The sequence below is a fragment of the Mirounga angustirostris genome, unplaced genomic scaffold, assembly GCF_029215605.1.
Source record: "Mirounga angustirostris isolate CCGP_5_RB_7025 unplaced genomic scaffold, mMirAng1.0.hap1 SCAF_4, whole genome shotgun sequence".
Lineage (NCBI taxonomy): Eukaryota > Metazoa > Chordata > Mammalia > Carnivora > Phocidae > Mirounga > Mirounga angustirostris.
In genome coordinates, this window is record NW_026991712.1 from 99,466,607 (window position 1) to 99,487,317 (window position 20,711).

Below are 20,711 nucleotides of genomic sequence, written 5' to 3' on the forward strand. Positions count from 1 at the left end.
CCTGGAGATAGTGTTAAATCCCATGGGCTAAGGAAGGGCTCAATCCCACAAGACTGCCTCCCACTTTAGATGCCAATCACAAGTAGTAGGTCCCAGGTTGCCCACATGTCTGTCCACCTTGGCTACAAATCAGAGGTTCCCATGACTTTGCTCCCCCTTGGATTTATTTGCTAGAACAGCTCACAGAACTCAGGGAAATATTTACTTAGATGAACAGCCAGATGATTAGAGTGAGGTCTGGGAGGGTCCTAAGTGAAGAGCTTCTGTCCCTGTGGAGTTGGGGGTGTGTCATTCTCTCCAAAGGTGGATGTGTTCCCCAACCTGGAAGCTCTCCAAACCCCCTACTATTGGGATTTTTATGCCTCATGTAGAAATGATCAATTATTAGCTACATTTCCAGCCTCCCTCCCATCTCTGGAGAATGGGAGCTGGGGCTGAAAACTCCAATCTTCTGATCGTGGCTTGGCCTTTCTGGTGACAGCCCCCAGCCAGGAGCCCACCCTAAATTGCCTCATGAGAACAAACGATGCTCCTATCCGCTTACCACTTAGGAAGTTGCAAGGGTTTTAGGAGCTCTGTGCCAGGAACTGGCAGCAGAGACCACTATATATATTTTATATTATCTCACAGTTGCATTCCTAGAAAATCAGATGTTAAGAGCATAGGACATGCTTTGTGTCTATACGTTAACAATGTCAGGTTGTAAGCTCAGATAATTAAAGATTTTTCGTTCGCATGAATCTTTAGCAGGACATTCAGAAATATTGTGGGACCCTTCCTTGTGTGGCATCATGTCTTGCACTGCAGAACATTTGCTATCCCTAGCTTTAGCCTTCTAATGCCAGTGGTTTTCCTCATTGTTCTGAACACAAAACTCCCCACAAATACTTAATCCTCAGTCTAAGGGGTGGTGTTTTCCTCTTAAAAACTAATAGCGGGGGCGCCTGGGTGGCTCAGTTGGTTAAGCGACTGCCTTCGGCTCAGGTCATGATCCTGGAGTCCCTGGATCGAGTCCCGATCGGGCTCCCTGCTCGGCAGGGAGTCTGCTTCTCCCTCTGACCCTCCCCCCTCTCATGTGCTTGCTCTCTCTCATTCTCTCTCTCTCAAATAAATAAATAAAATCTTAAAAAAAAAAAAACCTAATAGCGAAGAAAAACATACCCAATAACCCGTACAGTGCTTGGCATTTAATAATAGTGTAACTATCAGTTGTTAAATTTGTTTAAATACACTCTTCGGGCAGCCCAAGAACGCATAGCTTCACAACCCCGAACCAGGAAGTGGTGATTCGATATGTAGAAGGCAATTCAGAGCCACAACAAGCTATACACCGCTCAGCCCACGATTTCCTTTATTTATTTTTTTTTTTTTGGCTAATGTTTAATTAATCCGTGACCCCGATCACAGAGCGCAGAGCTCATCCGCCTCCGTGAACTCCGTGGCCTCTGCTGTTAGTTTCTGCGCATCTTCCCCCGCGTCCCCCCCCCAGCTGGCCGAGCAGGCCCCGCCCCGCCCGGCGCGTCACCGGAAGTGAGGCAGAGGAAATAGTAAAACCCGCTGGGCGGAGGTGGCGGAGCCGTGTAAGCTGGCTGGTGGCATGGCCGACGAGGAGGAAGACCCTACTGTGAGTGACCACCACTGTTCCACCCCACTCTTTTCTTCACTCCCTGGGGTACAGAAGCGGATCCTGAGTTCAGAGTCACTCGAGATTTTCCTTAGCGAATTCCCTCGAGAGAGTTCGGGGACTTCACGCCGTGCTAGCCTTTCCCTTCGGATTCATCTCTTAGTACGTGGGGCAGGACGTGACGGAAGAGTAGGAAGGTGGCTCCTTGTTCTTTGCTTTTGGTTTGTATTTGCCAGACACTCTTTGAATCGCCTGGACGGTCATCAGAGGACAAAGCTAATATTTGTTAGCTCTCATGAAAGAACACTGCAGCTGGTAACAAAACTGTATACTTACTGTAAAGTTGTGGGAAAATAATGGACCGAAAGTCAGGCAACCTGGATTTCAAAATCTGTTATCTGTGATCAAGTTACTTAACTTTGAGCCTCGGTTTTCCTGGCATAAAATGGGGTTAAGGCTTATTTGAGGAAAGTTCCTAGCCCTGTATGAGCAGTGCTTAGAAAATACTAGTTTTGCTTACTTTGATTAAATACCAACTCTCTCTCTCCCTTTTTTAAAAATACCAACTCTTAATAGTAAAACTGTGTAGTACTAGGCCAACTAGTTGGTTTAAAAAAAAGAAAGTATGGTTATTGGAACTCTTCCAGGAGAGGCAGTAGGACTATTTGTTAGGGACACTGTAGAAGCCATTCCTGCATGAGTGGGAAGTTGGATTGGATAGTCTTTAAGGCTCCTAAAATGCTAAGATTTCATAATTTGCTGCTTGTTTTAGGCTCTCTGGCATGACACAGTGTTGAAAATGGAAAAAAAAATCAAATGCAGTACTTGACATTTCTATATATACATTTTAATTTATAGTTTGAGGAAGAAAATGAAGAAATTGGAGGAGGTGCAGAAGGCGGACAGGGTAAAAGGAAGAGACTTTTTTCTAAAGAATGTAAGTAATATTTGACAATGATTTAATTACAGATGATAAAAACTTTTGGACATGTCTGTTCAAAGTAGATTAATGTTCTGAATGTGTTTCTCTGTGGGGACAATATTCTCAGATTTCCCTATAAAATTCTCTAGTTTCTGAATCATAGATACGAGTGATCCTAACCCCAAATTATATGTGTATAGGTGGGTGGGTGTGTGTATACACTTTTTTTTTTTTTTAAAGTGAGGAAATGTGATCAGTGTTTCAGTTCAGGGCCTTAGAACATACCTCCATTACTTTTTGTGTCCCTTGCTATTGCAGCAGAACTCCTTTGTCTGCAAGTCAGAGGTTTTGATGGATCCTGGGACAGGTGCTGAGGGTATGGAATTAAGTTGGGGCTTTGGACTAAGGCATTGGACAAGACAGAAAGGTGGTGAACAGTGTAAGACATTACAGTGGCAGAGATTATAATGTATTGGTTCTCTAGTATATTCCCTCAGTAGGCTGGTTTGACTCTTTTTGGCAGTAGCAAGAGGGAGAGCTGCTGTTTCTAGTGATAGTCAAAGCCAGCCCCTGAAAGGCACTGTGACAACGTGCTCTCCATCCTGTGTCCTTTACACAGTTATGGCTGAGTATTGACAGATGAGACAACACATGAAGATATGGTTTATTGGGTGCCTGGGTGGCTCAGTTGGTTAAGCGACTGCCTTCAGCTCAGGTCATGATCCTGGAGTCCCTGGATCGAGTCCCGCATCGGGCTCACTGCTCGGCGGGGAGTCTGCTTCTCCCTCTGACCCTCCCCCCTCTCATGCTATCTCTATGTCATTCTCTCTCTCAAATAAATAAATAAAATCTTTAAAAAAAAAAAAAGATATGGTTTATTTATGCTGGGTCAAACAAGTGGTTCCCAAATGCTCTTGAAACTGCAGTCAGTAGGGCTTTATATATATATTTTTTAACGACTCAAATCCTCCATATCTCAGTTTCTCACCTAAAGCTGACCACTCCTTAATCCATCTTTGATACTGTTTACTCCATTTGTGTTTTTACTTCTTATATCAGCCTAAGAAGGGGATTTCCACACCAGAGCATCCCAGAGTGATGTTTGCATTGTCAGTTCTAAGCAGAAACCTTTGTCCTACTTGGATTGCTTTATTTTTGTGATAATAAGAATTTGGAATCTTCAGAGCCTTCTCCTTGTCTTACCTGAATCTTGATATACCTTAATGGCCAAGCTCTGTTCTCCTAAACCTTCTTTTTAAAAAAATTTTTGCTACTCTAACACAGTGTTTCAAAGCATTCATTGGCATTTGTGTCTTTACAAACCAAATGCAGTTTACATACATACTAGTGAATTATGCCCATCACAATGTTAATGACAAAGTATCTTACTCAAATTTTTAAGGAAGAATAGTAAGCTTACAATGGAGAATCCTGGCAGACAAATAATGTCTAAAGTGTTAGCCAGGGGCGCCTGGGTGGCTCAGTCGTTAAGCGTCTGCCTTCGGCTCAGGTCATGATCCCAGGGTCCTGGGATTGGGCCCCGCATCGGGCTCCCTGCTCAGCGGGAAGCCTGCTTCTCCCTCTCCCACTCCCCCTGCTTGTGTTCCCTCTCTCACTGTGTCTCTCTCTGTCAAATAAATAAATAAAAAATCTTAAAAAAAAAATTAAAGTGTGAGCCAAATGATCAAAGTCAGTTCACCAGTAATACATATTAACATCACGTACCTCTGATATGATGCATTAAGAGGGCACATCACCTCTATGGTACCCTTTCTAGTAATGTGTAACCACAGTCTAATCATGAGAAAACACCAGACAAACCCAAATTGGAGAACATTCTACAAGATCACTAACCAGTGTCCTTCCAAAGTGTCATAGTCATGAAAGATGAGAAAAGTCTGAGGAACTGTCACTGCTCCGTGGAAAGTAAGGAGGCATGATAACTAAATAGTGTGGGATCCTGAAATAGAAAAAGGACATTAGTTGAAAAACTGGTACAATCTGAGTAAGTTCTGAATTGTATCAGTGTTAATTTCTTCTTTTTGATAAATGTCTGTGGCTCTATAAGATGTTAACATCAGGGGATGGTGGATATAGGGTATTTGGGAGCTCTGTACTATTTTTGCAACTCTTTTGTAAGTCTGAAATTATCTCAAAAAAGAAAAGGCAAAAAAGTTGTCAGAATCCAAAAGGGAGAAAAAATATTGGCTCTTGTGTTTGTTTTGTACCCCCTGTATCTGGACCTAAAGGCTCTTGCCAGTTTAAACCCTAGGGATACCTCTATCCCAGCCTGACTTCCAGATCACCCCTTTCTTTTCCTCCCTAGGCCTGGTGTACCTAATTCTTTCAGTTCGACCAACTTTTGCTTCTCCTAAATAGGAATTATTCTTAATGTACTCATTTCTTCCTTTAAAAGTGTTCTAGGGTTTTTTGTTTTGTTTTGTTTTTACTGTACTTAAATTGTACTAGTCTTAAATGAACAGCTTGATGAATTTTATGTATTTACATATACTTACAACCACCACTCAGATACAAAATATTTCCAACCTATGATAGGTTTTTTTTTTTTTAACATTTATATACCGCTTTCAGAGTTGATTATTCTTTGCAGAACAGTGCACACACACAAATAATATATAAAATTTTTACATATAATTTCAGAAGGGTTCAAGGGTTTCTCAAAGCCTGTCCATAGACTAACTGGGGGTTTATAGCCTATAGGATGATAATCCATATGGATCCCATCTGCCTTAAACTACCAAGAAGTGTAATACTGTTGAGGATAGGAATATAGACTCTGGAGCCAGATCACCTGCGTTCAAACATGGACTTCATCTCTTACTATTTGTGTGACCTTGGGTAAGTCACTTAGCTCAGTGCCTCAGTTTTCTTACCTAAGTGGAATAGGGATAATAATAGTATCTACTTCAAAGGATTGTTGTGAGGATTAAATGAGTTTTATTTTTATTACTCTGTATTAGAGTTTTTTTTCTCTTCTGCATTTTCTGTGGTTCTTTCAGATGAAGCCTGAAAGGACTTTGTTAGCAGTGCATTCATTGATCTAGGAAATGAAATACCAAGATTCTACATAGTTTACTTTCTCCATTTGATTACCCTGTTCTTCATATAAGAAGTAATTGGAGCAATTTCTCTCATGTCCTTTTCCCTCTGTTAGTATCAGAAAGGATTTTGCCTTCTCTTTTCCAATGCACCACTGCCCTCCCCTAACCCCAGACCATATACGCACAGAACACTCTCAGTAAGGGCTGAGCCATTGCTACTCATCCTGTCACTGCCATGGCATTTCCTACTTAAGGTTATTCCAGGGTTGTGGGTAAATAGGTAATAGAGGTTAGGGAAAGAATATTGATGTCAGGGTTCAGTAGCTGGGAGGAGTTCCTACTAGGGAAGGACAGTTAGGAACAGTTGGTTATGAGATTGTGGTTAAAATCTTTTACACTTAAGTCCGTGCTTGTAGACACAATGTAAATACGTTTATACAAGTATCTTCTCTATCTTAGTCCATTTCTAATTTGAAAAAAGTATTGGTAAAATTGTTAAATTTGTTCAGGTAAACAAAAACGATTGTTCTTTTACAGTGCGATGTATGATGTATGGGTTTGGGGATGACCAGAATCCTTATACTGAGTCAGTGGATATTCTTGAAGACCTTGTCATAGAGTTCATCACTGAAATGGTAAGATTTTTTTGTAATTGGTCTTAGTTAATTGAGTAATAGATTTGAAATTCTAACTTTTAGTTAAGACTAGAACTATGCCATCCTTTTGAAATAAGATTATCCATTTGAGTGCCTTTTTGTGGAAGTTACTGATTACTATTTATCATTAAAGATACATAGATATGTAAACATACACATATGTACATGTGTACACATACAATAGTCTACCCTTTCCTGAGTTTTATTTATAAGGACATAATTATAAGATCCTTGAGTAAAATTTAAAAATGGTAACCATAATCCCAACATCTAATGTAAGTTTCCCCCTTTCAGTATTTATTTAAATGTATACAATGCTGGGGCGCTTGGGTGGCTCAGTCACTTAAGCCTTTCCCTTCAACTCAGGTGATGATCTCGGGGTCCTGGGATCGAGCCCCACATTGGGCTCCCTGCTTTGCTTCTCCCTCTCTCCTCTCATGCTCTTTCTCAAATAAGTAAATAAAATCTTTTTTTTTTTTTAAGATTTTATTTATTTATTTGACAGAGACACAGCGAGAGAGGGAACACAAGCAGGGGGAGTGGGAGAGGGAGAAGCAGGCTTCCCGCTGAGCAGGGAGCCCGATGTGGGGCTCGATCCCAGGACTCTTGGGATCATGACCTGAGCTAAAGGCAGACGCTTAACAGTTGAGCCACCCAGGCGCCCCAAGTAAATAAAATCTTAAAAAAAAATGTATACAATGCTTACATAGTGGTAATCATGGTACGCATTTTTTACTCAAAATTTTACAGTACATACTTCCTATATTCTAATCACAATTATTTTAAAGGATTTTTTTTTTTTTCATTCGAGACAGAGAGAGAGAGAATACGGGGAGGGGGAGAAGCAGGCCCCCCGCTGAGCAGGGAGCCGGATGTGGGGCTCTATCCCAGGATCCTGGGATCATGACCTGAGCCAAAGGCAGACACTTAACCATCTGAGCCACCCAGGCGCCCCAATAATCACAATTATTTTAGTAGTTAAGTAAAATTAATTTAAATTGTTTTCTAATATATTTAACCATTTCTTTCTTGTATAAGTTATTTACAGATTATTAAGTGAATAGATAATTTTGAATGACCATATTCATGAAATTTCCTCCCATCTCCTTGGATAAATTCACAGGGTTGGGAATACTGAGTTCGGTTGTGTTCCTATGAATTTCTACCCTGTGTTATGGATTATTTCCTTAGTACGGAATAATAGAAGTAAAATTCCTGCATCAGACAGTATACATTTTTAAAAATTCTTTTCCATTTATAAAAATAATATTTATTAAATTTAGGAAGTATAAAAAAGTTCAGGAAAGGGGTGCCTGGGTGGCTCAGTCAGTTGGGCATCTGCCTTTGGCTCAGGTCCTGGGATCGAACCCCACATCAGGCTCTCTGTTTATCGCGGAGTCTGCTTCTCCCTCTCACGGTCCCTCTGTGCTCTCTCTTCCTCTCTCTCTCTCTCTCAAATAAATAAATCTTAAAAAAAAAAAATGCAGAAGGGGTGCCTGGGTGGCTCAGTCGGTTAAGCGTCTGCCTTCGGCTCAGGTCATGATCCCAGGGTCCTGGGATCGAGTCCCGCATCGTGCTCCCTGCTCTGCGGGGAGCCTGCTTCTCCCTCCCCCACTTCCCCTGCTTGTGTTCCCTCTCTCGCTGTGCCTCTCTCTGTCAAATAAATAAATAAAATCTTTAAAAAAAAAAATGCAGAAAAGAAAATAGAAATCTGTAATCCTTCCACCTAGAGACCCCTAATGCTGAGATTTTGGTGAATATTTTCTTGATTTTTTGCACATATTTTTAAACTTTATTAAATTGAAATCATATAGTATATTTAGTCTTAGAGCCTGCTTTTTCACTTAAGTAGAACTCTGTCCTCTGTGTCCTTGCATAACACTATAATTTTAATGGCTTTATAATGTTAATTGATTAGATGTGCCCAAATTTATTTAATGCCTTACTAAATAGATTCCCCTTTTTTAGTCATTAGAAATAATGCTATGATGAACCTTTGTTTGTTTTTTAAAGATTTTATTTATTTGAGAGAGTGAGCAAGAGAGAGAGAGAGAATGAGCAGGGGTAGGAGCAGAGGGAGAAGCAGATTCCCCGCTGAGCAGGGAGCCCATCGTGGGGCTCGATCGCAGAACTCTGGGATCATGACCTGAGCCAAAGGCAGATGCTTAACTGACTGAGCCACCCAGGCACCCTGAATCTTTGTTTTTGTACAGGATGAATGTATGATAGGAGATGAGATTTATTTGAATTTAAGAAAACCTACCACTATTTGTCAACTACTGAGACAGAAAGCTTAAATGAAATGTGCAGTTAAAGAAATTATAGAATTATAAAAATGAAGACAAAGCTACATAGATCAAAAAAGAAACATCAATAGATTTGATAGTTTTAATGTCCTTAGTATTTTTTTCTTTAAAGATTTTATTTATTTGTTTGACAGAGAGAGACACAGCGAGAGAGGGAACACAAGCAGGGGGAGTGGGAGAGGGAAAAGCAGGCTTCCCGCTGAGCAGGGAGCCCGATGTGGGGCTCGATCCCAGGACCCTGGGATCGTGACCTGAGCCGAAGGCAGACGCTTGATGACTGAGCCGCCCAGGTGCCCCTAATGTCCTTAGTATTAAAAAATGTCTGTAAACCATTAAGAGAAACATTCCTATAACACAGTAGAAAGTAGACAAAGGACATGAATAGGAAGACAATTCACAAATGAATAGGTATAATAATTAGAAGAGAAAATCTTCAAACTCACCAGTATTAAATAAATGCAAATTGAAAGAGTAAAATATTAGATTTGTTTTAAGTTAATTTAATTTATTTCTTTGTAATAGACTCACAAGGCAATGTCAATTGGAAGACAAGGTCGGGTACAAGTTGAAGATATCGTCTTCTTGATTCGAAAGGACCCAAGGAAGTTTGCTAGGGTTAAAGACTTGCTTACTATGAATGAAGAATTGAAACGAGCTAGAAAAGCATTTGATGAAGCAAACTATGGATCTTGACACCTTCTGTACTTTCTGAAGCTTCATTATCTTCTGGGGAAACCATATATCATAACTTTATTTTCCACATTGGGGTCCTAATATCTAGCCATGTATATGCAAGATGGAGAAACAAAAAGTCTTCAGCTTTTATTTTCATGTCTTCGATTTTAGAATGATATTTGAGCCTTGAATTGCCTGCCCTTATAGGACTATACTTGAATTACTTACTGGGTTTTAATGACCACATGTAAGTTGAAGTACCTTGCAAACTATGTGGTTCCTTCTGACTTTTGACTAAGTGATGAAGTAGTATTTATGTATTGGGTGTATTTGTGCCCTTGTAGGCTATACCGTAGCTGTTTAATATATGAAATCTATAGGGCACCTTCGACTATGATTGCTAAGACGTGTTTCATGTATTCTAAAGTTTTTAGACTACGGTAGTCTAAGAGATTATTAAAAGATAGTGAACTGGTTTGCTTTTTTTTTTAAGGAGAAGATGATACAAGAAGATAGTCTTTTGTAGGAATGTTTATCTAAGATATTTGTTTTTTTTAATATTCTTTAGATTACAAGAATTATTTTTTAAACTAAAAGTTTCATGTGAATTCTTCCGTATTGGAAGGCTTTTGATTTAAAACCTTTTGGGCTTATAATGTACTAGTTGTCAAGTTTTAAGAGAACTAACTTTCCCAGGTCAGATTAAAGCTTCTAGAAATAAATGCTTTCAGTAGTAGGAATGGTATTGCTTAAAAAGCTGATGGCAGGATAAGCATTTGGGATAGTGTTTTATTAATGTATTTGTTAGTACTTGTTCATTGTGGAAATGTGTACTTGACTAAAACCATATATGGCTATGGAAACCACTTTTGTAGTTCAGGATATACAAGTTTTGTGTGTGTTTAGCTTATTGTATTAAATTATTGCACTTAGTTTAAAATAAGGATTAAAACTGCATTTAAAGGGATCACTGAATATTACTCTGAAACTGTTTTGTGTACTGCTTATAAACATTATCTATAAATCAGCATGTAGGAGAATTTCACTTTCTTAATCTGTTGATACAAGGAATAAATTAAAAAATTAGATTAATAATTGAATTTGACTTTTTCTTCCCATTACTAGTAATATAATTCTGGCTGCTTGAGCTCACTGAAAACTTTTTTTCTATATTCTTGCAATCCTCCTGAATTGATAATGAGATTCAAGATAGGTGGACTGATCTTTTTGTTACTTAAAAAAGTAAAAACCGGGGCACCTGGCTGGCTCAGTTGGTAGAGCATGTGACTCTCAATCTCAGGGTCATGAGTTCAAGCCCTGTGTTGGACATGGAGCCTACTTTAAAAAAAAAAAAGGAAAAACCAATTGAAAAACTACTCCAGTCTAAGCTGAAATCAAGAATGCGAGTGGAATAATATCTCGCTATATTGATATTTTTGCTAATCAGCGTGTACTTCACCTTGAAGAAAGAACTGGTAATACTTGGTACTAGGGGAGCTATCCTGGTACCCATCTTAGCTAGGGCTGCTGTAACAAAATAGCAGACTGGGCAGCTGAAACAACAGAAATTTACTTTCTCATGGTTCTGGAGGCTGGAAGTCAGATCAGGGTGACAACATGGTTGGGGTCTGATGAGGGCTCTTCCTGGGCTGTAGATCGCTGCCTTCTCCCTGTGTACTTGTCTGAGGGAGCCCTGTCCTTTCTTTCTCTTTTTATAAGGGCACCAGGGTTCCATCCTTATGACTTCATTTAATCTTAATAGCCTCCTTAAAAGCCCTGTCTCCAATATAGTCAGATGGGAGGGAGGGTTGGGTTAGGGCTGCAACATAACTAATTTCAGGGGGTTACAATTCAGTCTATAGCACTGCCATTAATCTTACTATTTTGCTAGTGATCCTGGCACGCAAAAAGTTTTTTATCGGACCTTGTATTATAGGTTGCAAGTGATAGAACTTGCCTCAAAAATAGCATAAGCAGAAGAGGAATTTATTGGTTTATCCAACTGAAACAAGGGAAAGTAGGAATGGAGTTGATTCCTTAGGGTTGACTGGATGTAAGAACTTGAGAATCAAGACTGTCCATCTTTGGGGCGCCTGGGTGGCTCAGTTGGTTAGGCGACTGCCTTCGGCTCAGGTCATGATCCTGGAGTCACAGGATCGAGTCCCGCATCGGGCTCCCTGCTCGGCGGGGAGTCTGCTTCTCCCTCTGACCCTCCCCCCTCTCATGTGCTCGCTCTCTCTCATTCTCTCTCTCTCAAATAAATAAATAAAATCTTTAAAAAAAAAAAAAGACTGTCCATCTTTATCCTAATTTTGGTTTTATTCTTGAAGGAACCTCAGTGTGTCAAGGGAACATGATAGCAGTTCTAGGGTTTCCATCCATACAACTGATCGAGGGAGCTACTTCACTTACCAATACAGAAGATCCCCAGGAGTGAGGGTAGGACGTAAGAGCTGGGTACTAGTAGCGAGAAAGGGAAAGAGAGGCTGGGCAGACAAAAAATAACAGATGGGCACTTACTTGATTCATGAGCTTAACTTACTTGAATTCTAATAGTAAGGTAACATGGCTCCCTTCTAATGTCTAGAGCTACACTGTGTAATATGGTAGCCGCTAGCCACATGGGACTATTTAAATTTACTTCATTCAAATGAAATGAAACTAAACCTTCAATTCCTCAGTTGTACTAGCTGTATTTTAGGTGCTCGTCAGCCCCATGGCTAGTGGCTGCTGCATTGAACAGTGCAGGTGCAGAACATTTTTTGCATCATCACAGAAAACTATTTCGGACAGTGCTGATCTGTAGTGTTCAGGTGTTCTTCTTAATTCAATTCACTTAAAAAAACTTACTATGAAAATCTCAAGTATACACAGTAAAAGAATAGTATCATGAGCTCCTATCTTCAACAATTAACTAACCTTTGCCAATTTTAATGTCTTATCTATCCCCCCACCTTTTGGGGGGAAGGGGCAGTATTTTAAGGCAAATCCCAGCTTCCATTGTATCTTTTCAACTATAAATATCACTGTGTCGGCTCTAACAAAAAGTTTTGAAAGGTAGCCCAAATACTATTATCATACCCTAACAAAAATTACCATTAATTCCTCAATACCCCATTTAATACCCAATCTCAATTTAAATCTCCTAATTTGTCTCAAAATATCTTTGAGTTTGTATATTTGTTCTCTATTGTTCCTGTAACAGATTACTGTAAATTTAGTGACTTTAAACAACAGTCATTATCTTACCAGTTCTTTAGGTCAGAAGTCTGACATGGGCCTCACTGATGCTAAAATCAAGGTACTACATTCCTTTCTGGATGTTCTAGGAGAGAACCTGTTTACTTGCCTTTTCCAGCATCTAGAGCCTGCATTCTTTGGCTCTTAGTCCCCTTCTGTCTTCCAAGTTAGCAATGCTGCATCATTCTGATCTTTCTTCCATAGTCCTATCTCTCTCTGACCTCTACTGGGAAAGGTTCTCTGCTTCTAAGGACCCATGTGATTATATTGGACCCATCTGGATAACCCAGAATAACCTCCCCATTTTAAAATCCTTAACTTAATCACATCAGCAAAGTCTCTTACCATGTAAAGTAACATATTCACAGGTTCTGAGGATTAGGATGTCAAGTCTTTGGAAGGGGCTGTTATTCTGCCTCCCACAGGTTGTTTGCAATAAAATCTAAATAAGGTGTCACCCACTGCATTTGGTTACCCATTGCATCGGGTAAGTCTAAATTTCTATTAATCTCTAGTAGCTCTTCCTTACCTACTTGTTTAAGTGAGACTTTCTCTTTAAAAAATTATACCTTTTTTTAGCTAGCATGTTTATTTGATGCTGAACCAGAACATCTGATATAATTTATGACTCACTTTGAAATTGGTTTTACTGTATTTAAACTGATTTTCATAAGTAAAAGTTGTAATATTCTAAGTGTAGAAATTTTTAAATGGGGCAATAGCTCATTTGGCTTCTCATCAGTGAAAGGCGAAAGATTTATACGATCTGAAGAGAAACCAGAGTATGGCTTCTCATCAGTGGAAAGAGGTGGTGTCTGGAGAGTCAGTTGGCCACTTCCCAAGAGGCCTCAGGGAGTTGCTTTATTGGGTGACTGTGTAGTCCAGAGTTTGACTTGCATCACTGCAGGCTTGGAAACTGATTTCATCAGCAAATGGAGAGCACATCCATCTTTCAGGGTGGACTTAGAAATCAAGCTTGTAAGACCAATATATGAACATGGATGCCAATTTATAGATGTGGGTAAAACTTGCATAGGTTTGATCAGCAAATTCTTCCCTAGCCTGGGCAGACAATGTGGGAAATGAAAACATAAATATGAAGGTGAATCAGAATGAGGGGAGTTAGATGAATGCATTGCCTACAGCATCAGGTAAGAGAAGGATAAAGTCTATACAGAAACAGGAAGAATGGCTCCCCAGACCCAGAGGCTGTGCGTGGGGGTGGGGGGGTGGGAATTGTTTCCTGAGGAGCAACCATCAAGATTCCATTTTTGCTAACACTGGAGACTTGGCTTGAGTTTTCACTTCCAGTGACAATATCCATCCAAGCATGGTCTGTTTGTGGCTTTCAGGTGACTTTGTATATTTCTACTCTAATTCACATGTTGAGCTCAGAGGTAATTCAAAGAGGGCAATTTTACTTCCAGTAAAATTGGGCAGTAAAAACTGCCCAATCTTCAGGGGAGCTTCATAGTTGCTCCCAAGAGCTGATGACACCAAACATTGTGCCTGAAAATCAAGAACGTTTTAAGCACTCTGCCTGTATCCCAGAACATTCCCAATTCTCTAGGCCTGATTTTCTTATATATTACCAGTAGATTGGTAAGAGTTTCAATCCGAACTTTTGTACAAAATCCCAATTCATGTGTAATTTGTAGCATTGAGTCTTCTATGCACATGCTCACTATATTTAACTTACAAAGAAAGCCTGGTAAACTGCTTTGAACTTGGGTGTATTCTTTTAGAATAGGAAGAATAAATGCTGAAATGTAAATCATTTGTCATTTGCCTTTGTGTGGCTATTTTATTTTATTTTATTAAAGATTTATTTATTTGAGAGAAAGAGAGCACGTGAGGGGGCATGCAGGAATGGCGGGGGAGGGGGGCAGAGGGAGAGAATCATCAAGCAGATTCCCTGCTGAGCGCTGAGCACAGAGCCCAATCAGGGGCTCAATCCCACAACCCTGAGGTCACAACCTGAACCGAAATCAAGAGTTGGATGCTCAACCGGCTGAGCCAACCAGGTGTCTCTGTGTGGCAATTTTAGATAAATAACTGAAAATTTAGTAGGAAAGGGCCTATTTAGTTACCGACCAAACTCTAAAAGAAATGCTAATACTATACTTAATTTTTCTGAAATAGGATTTTTATAAGTATTTTGGGGGCACATGACTTACAGTAAGACATTTACCTAGACTCATTTTGGTGAATCTCATGTTTTTCTTTGATCTTTCTAGGAAGTTCTACTAAATAGTTTCAAGATTATTACTAGAAAGTTGTTAACCTTATTCTAAAACACCCATCCAAAATTATGATGCTTAATGTGATTTAAGTATTATTAACATTTCTTAACCTATAGTTTCCCCCTTTTTTGAATTTTTAAGTATGTCAATGATTTCATTAAAATGGGGTAAATATTTTCTTTCCAAAACAAAATATTTTTAATTTTTATTTTCGTTTTCAATATAACATCCAGGATATTTACTTAATATAAAAGAGTATATCCTGGGACGCCTGGGTGGCTCAGTCGGTTAAGCACCTGCCTTCGGCTCAGGTCATGATCCCAGGGTCTTGAGATCTAGTCTCTCATCGGGTTCCTTGCTACGCGGGGAGCCTGCTTCTCCCTTTGCCTGCTGCTCGCCTCGCTTGTGCTTACTCTGTCTCTCCCTCTCTCTCGGACAAATAAATAAAATCTTAAAAAAAAAAAAAAAGCACGTCTCTTCTATGTTGAAACAATGTGTTTTTCTTCACTAGGTTTAGCCATTGACCTATAATTTAAGCTTTTGTTTAGGTGTTTGGATAGGAGTGCTGGTAGACCCAGGTATTCCACCTACATAATCCTTGAGCCTGTTTGAAAGAGAAGCTGCAGTGGTGGTATTTTGTTTGTTCTCCCAGAGCCAGCAGTGCCCTGGCTCTAAAGCACACAGCTCTTTGGTGTGTGTGTATTTATGTGTATGTGCTCTAAATAAGGAGAGTGGAGCTTTTATTTTTTATTTTATTTATTTTTTTAAAGATTTATTTATTTGTTTGAGAGAGAGAGAGAGAATGAGAGGGAGGAGGGTCAGAGGGAGAAGCAGACTCCCTGCCCAGTAGGGAGCCTGATGCGGGACTCGATTCCAGGACTCCAGGATCATGACCTGAGCCGAAGGCAGTCGCTTAACCAACTGAGCCACCCAGGCGCCTGAGAGTGGAGCTTTTAAAACAAATGCTCATATCCCCGCTGAACTTCCCTTGAACAGCTTGAGGCAAGATTGCCTAATTTAGGCTTGTGCTCAGATTCCTTTCCACTATTTGGGGAAAACCAAAAACTTCTAGAAGTGAGATTTGAGAATCTTATTAAAAGGGGTCCACCTTAACACTACATCAAAAACTAATGATGTAATGTATGGTGACTAATATAACATAATAAAAAAATAAATAAATAAAATTTAAAAAAGGGTCCACCTTAGCCTATAGGCATTTAAGTCACAAGGCACCATGAATCATTCCCACAAGTTAGAACCTGCATTTTCAAATGATGCCTAACCTAGTTGCTGATCCAGGGTAGGCACTGGATAAATATTTGGTGACTGATTGAGACAGTACCTCAGAACCTAAGGACAGTCCTTTAACTAAGAAAGCCTTGTCCTTTCTGAACAGTTCACTGCTTTGCAGCAACTGGAGCGAAAGACAAGATCTAATTTAACCTGTGTGGCTGAGTATAGAAGGAAAGGTGATACCCTAGGCTAACAGCTATTAAGGTTGTGGTGTAAAACTTGATGTTACATTAGGAAGTGAATATACAGTCAATGCATTTATCACTGAACAAGTGATAAGATGTACCAGGTGTCTTGTATTTCAGTGCCTAGTTCCTCTCTATCCCCCAGCCCCTTTTTCTGGAAATATAATGGTTATGCATTTGCTTCTAACAATTCTGATGACTACTTTTTGAAAATTTAGATGCATATAACACTATGCCACAGGATATGGGGGGGATAAACATGAATAAGACTTCTTATTCCCTCTACCTTGTCAGAATAAGGTCCACTTTTTTCAAGCTAAAATTTCCAGTTGAGACACTGAGGCAGAGTGCAAAAAGGAGGGTTTAAGAATCATAATGGTTAAAATCTTGGCTCCCCTACAGATCAGCTGTTTGACCTTGGGCAAATTATTTTCCTTAATCTCTAAGATGGGAATAGTTAACAGGCATTTTAAGGGAGATTTTGAGGCTTAAGTGAGAACATAGGCAAAGCACTTCATTTTATGCTTAATGAACGCCCAAACAAATCTAGTACCAGATCAGGTTCTTCCTTTTGTGTAGCGCTCTGCCCTTAATAGGTGGTCAAATGTTTGTCAGGTTATCTCTGATGGACAACTCTTTGTAGATCTAGTTGAAAATTTAAATAAATAATGCTTGGTTCTTGCAACTGGTATTGTTTGAGAATCAAGATCAAGAAGCAGATTCTCAGATGAACTATACTGGCAAAGACTATATTGGCATTTCCTGGATATATCTGCCCACTTTTTCAATTTAAACATTCTGTAAAATTTGTCTTTTTTTTTAAATATCAGGACCCTGGATGACATTGTGTTTATATTTATTTGCCTGTCACTTATCACTGAGAGAGTTCTTTTTTTTTTTTAAAGATTTTATTTATTTATTTGAGAGAGAGAGAATGAGAGAGAGCGAGCACATGAGAGGGGGGAGGGTCAGAGGGAGAAGCAGGCTCCCTGCCGAGCAGGGAGCCCGATGTGGGACTCGATCCCGGGACTCCAGGATCATGACCTGAGCCGAAGGCAGTCGCTTAACCAACTGAGCCACCCAGGCACCCACTGAGAGAGTTCTTAATGAAGACTTTCTTCCAGGAGTTAATCAGGACTACACAATAGAAGTTTTGCATAAACTGTTTTCCCTGAATTTGTAAATATTTTTCTTAGAACCTTCCCCTCACACTATCGCTTCTTTTATCCTGAATCGGATTACATTCTGCCTGTTCGGAAATGTTTTTGATGTTTATTATTACCACTCTCTTTGACGTCCTTTCCCCCAGTTGGGAGGCCCAGCTCACTCTTGGCATTTGGCCTTTATGAGGACGAGGCTCTTACAGGTTTGTATCTCTTGATTCTTAGCTCTAATACATGGTTATACTCACTGAACGCTCAGTTCAGCTCGGTGAAGCATTACGTTTATTTGTGGACTACTGCACGGGTGGGGTGGGAAAATGAGATTCTGTTGTCAAGGAGCTTACAACTAAAAAGGGTAGTAAAAAAACAAACCTGTGAACCCGTTAAGTGTTAAGTAACTGGAAAATGCTCGGAGGCATATCAGCATCACAAAAGGAGAAATCAAGAATGGGGCAAATAAGCTGCTGGAGTTTTCAGGGAGGAAGGGGGGCCTGCAGAAGCAGAGAGAGACGGGGAGGAGGCCAGATTTATTTCATTAGCCTTTATTGATAAATTGTCGGGGAGGAATATTGAGTCGATTCTAACGCGCAGATGACTTCTCGAATCCGAGGCCCCCTCTGCGCTATTTCGGGACGCAGGGTCACCGGCCAGCGACGGGTTGCGTCCCGGCTGCTGGTCCCTTACCCAATCGCCAGGCCGGCTTTTCCTCCGAGTCCAACCGGTCCCTGGAGGGCAGGCCGGGAGCCCGTCCATCTAGGCGGGTCCCCACCTCTCCAAGCTTGGGCCCGCCCAGCCGACTCTCCCTTTGGCTCAGGCACCTGCCTGGTCGCCCCTCGGCGGGGTCCTGAGGCGCCTCGGAGAAGCGCAGTGATTGGCTGCGGCTCGCGGCCGGAGCTCGGCTCCAGCACCGCTTGACAACCGCAGTCGGCCAGGCTGAGCCGAGCGGTCCTCCGGGCGGGGTAGACGCGGGGAAGGACGGACTGACTGTCTGATGGATTGACGCGCGGGCGGCAGGGGGGAGGACCGACGCCAAGCACAGACACAGAACTCCGCCCTAGCGCTCCAGCACCAGCCCGGAGCCGGCCGTGTCGGGGCCCCGTCCGCCGGCCTCTCAGCCGCTTTCTCCTCAGCCGCTTCCCTGGACTCGTCCCGGAACCTTCAGGTGAGTGACTCCGGGAGGCGGAGGTGGGGTCGGCCGCGCCGCACCTCGGGTTGCCATGGTCACCGGTCGCCACCTGTCACCACCTGACGGGGCTCCGATCCAGGCAGCCCTTGGCCCCTCGGGCGGCGCTTACGGCCCGGGAGAAGGGTCTCGGGCAGGCTTCGGTGCCGCCCGGGTGGGGACCGGGGTCGTGGGTGAGGCCCCGGCGCGGCCGGATGAGGACCTGGGAACTGCCTGCGCGCCCCTGTTCGGAGGCCGCCGCTCCTGAACCACACCTTCCCCTGTCTGCCAGCCGGGCTCTGGGGCAGAGCGACGCCCCTCGCCCTGGCGCTTGTCGGCCCCCAAGCGGGGAGCGAGCACAGGGTTGGTGTCCACCTCGCTGCTGCTGAGAGGCGGGTGGGGGGCTGGCCGCGCGGATTCTTCCTTCCTCGCCCCGCTGCCGAGCCCGTGCGAGAACTGAGGAGCGAGCTCGCGTCCCTGTCTGGGCGCGCCTTGGCCGGGAGGAGGGGAGGAACCCTCGGGGCTGGGGGCCGAGCCGCGGCGTGGGGCAGCTCGGCGGGGCCGGCTTTGGCCTTATCTTACGTCAGTGGTCTGTGGGAGCAGCCTTTGGGGGTCTGGGCGGGGGCAGGGAGAGGGGTAGCGACTGGGTTTGGAACCGGGCTTTGCTGGGGCGAGGGAGCGCCTGCGTAGAAGACGCGGGAGGCTGTAGAACTCATAGGGTTCAGCCGGTCCGGTGTATTGGGGAGAAAGAGATTGGGGCTCAAGCTCTGGGGCATGGCCTTGGGCAGAAGGAGCGAGGGCAGGAGTAGGCAGGGGCAGCATTTGACCAGCATTTGATTTTTTTTCTTCTCTATACCCAGACGTGCAGTCAGTAACCACGCATGGTATCTGAGCGGAGCGTTTTTGGCAACTTGGTTCTCTGCATAATGAAAGGAGAGGTCTTTGTTCCACCCAGATTCATAGGTTGTGATCTAACACTTATTTCCCTCCCTTTGTTGTAGACGTCACAGAATGCATCAAGAAGTTAATGGCACAGAAATTAACATGTAGGCTTTAAATATGCTACAAATCTTTTTTTTCACAGTAAATCCATGCAGAATTTTGTTTTATTTTATTTTTGTCTCCAGTATTGGCATGGGTTACATTGAATTTTTACTAGCAAGGAGAAACGCCTAAGAACCCATTTTCCTTTATATGGCATATTCTAGAGGTCTCATTTAGGAGGAAGATTTAATGAACAATTTTACCTTAGGTTTTAGGGAGTAGATTGCTTCCACACAGGAAAGAAAAATTATTATACAGTGAGGGAAGCGACAAGCAGTTAAACCATTAACTGTATATTGTCAGGTAAAAAAAAAAACCAAGACTCGAACTTGATATTATAAGTATGTAATTTTTTGTGAAGGGATTTTAACATGTTTATCTCTCACTCCTACTTCCCAATTCTTTTCTCTCTCTTTTAAAGACAGTATTAGGAATATATCATAAGAGAACAGGGGTGTTATCCTAACTTAGGATAGTTACACAATTGTGTTCAGCCTCTTTCTGTTTGTGAATTTGAGTTTATCAGTTACTGGACAGCATGTGATAATGGTTGATATATATATACACACACTGCAGTTTGAGAAACACTTCAAAATAAGTATGAAAAGATGCAGTTTTCCTTAGTAGATCAGTAAGCTGGAAATCAGATTGCCTGGATTTAAGTTTCATTTTGCTATTGATTACAATATATTTTGCTATTGATTACTACTTATCCTACTGTTGAGTCTAATATCTAATCTGTAAAATGGTAATAATACCTACTATTATTTTAGTCTGGAATGGGCTCTTAAGTTGAACAAAATAATCTATGTGAAAGCACTTTGGAAAAAATTTAAGGCATCTGTTGATTACCTTTTAATAGAGTGGAGCATTGGCAAGGATAATTAAAATCCTCTGCATGATCTCCTTAGCATTTTGAGGTCCAGGACCTTATTTCTTAGAATGGCCTTACAGGGCTCACAGGAACTATTAAGGTGCATCCTAATGATGGAAGTTCTTTATTACCGTGCTGACATGAAAATAGGGTGTTTCCTTCCATATGTGTGCAAGAATTGCTTTCCTGCTTTCGGTAAGATGTTCTCAAATTTAGAAAATAAGGCTATGGATACTCCGACTTGAGTTTCATTTGGTATTAA

At 41.6% G+C, this 20,711-nt stretch overlaps 2 protein-coding genes across 8 annotated transcripts in view; both read left to right on the forward strand.

The window, feature by feature from the left end:
• The first annotated feature begins 1,526 nt into the window (after positions 1-1,526).
• TAF13 (TATA-box binding protein associated factor 13) lies at positions 1,527-10,345 on the forward strand. Of its 2 annotated transcripts, none has more exons than XM_045897052.3 (4): positions 1,527-1,624; positions 2,483-2,561; positions 6,146-6,243; positions 9,093-10,345. In XM_045897052.3, the coding sequence occupies exons 1-4, from the start codon at positions 1,598-1,600 to the stop codon at positions 9,261-9,263; spliced, it is 375 nt and encodes a 124-aa protein (XP_045753008.1). In that variant the 5' UTR covers positions 1,527-1,597; the 3' UTR covers positions 9,264-10,345. The 2 variants fall into 2 exon arrangements, with proteins under 2 accessions (XP_045753008.1, XP_064444781.1); XM_064588711.1 differs by having other exon boundaries at positions 1,556-1,939.
• Positions 10,346-18,251: 7,906 nt separating this feature from the next.
• WDR47 (WD repeat domain 47) overlaps positions 18,252-20,711 on the forward strand; it is a 56,788-nt gene continuing 54,328 nt past the window's right edge. For 2 of the 6 annotated variants that reach the window (XM_064588714.1, XM_064588715.1), the window contains exon 1: positions 18,256-18,531. The gene's annotated coding sequence lies outside the window, so the exon portion shown is untranslated. Of the gene's footprint in view, positions 18,532-20,711 lie in introns of all 6 variants that reach the window. The other 4 variants (XM_064588716.1, XM_064588713.1, XM_064588712.1 and 1 more) reach the window with 4 other exon arrangements.

Bases quoted from the DNA above. Each gene is read 5' to 3' on its own strand.
- TAF13 (XM_064588711.1), top strand. From the start codon at position 1,598: ATGGCCGACGAGGAGGAAGACCCTACTGTGAGTGACCACCACTGTTCC. The intron at 1,940-2,482 runs GTAACAAAACTG...TTTAATTTATAG, and splicing joins ATGAAAGAACACTGCAGCTG to TTTGAGGAAGAAAATGAAGA. The intron at 6,244-9,092 runs GTAAGATTTTTT...TCTTTGTAATAG, and splicing joins TAGAGTTCATCACTGAAATG to ACTCACAAGGCAATGTCAAT.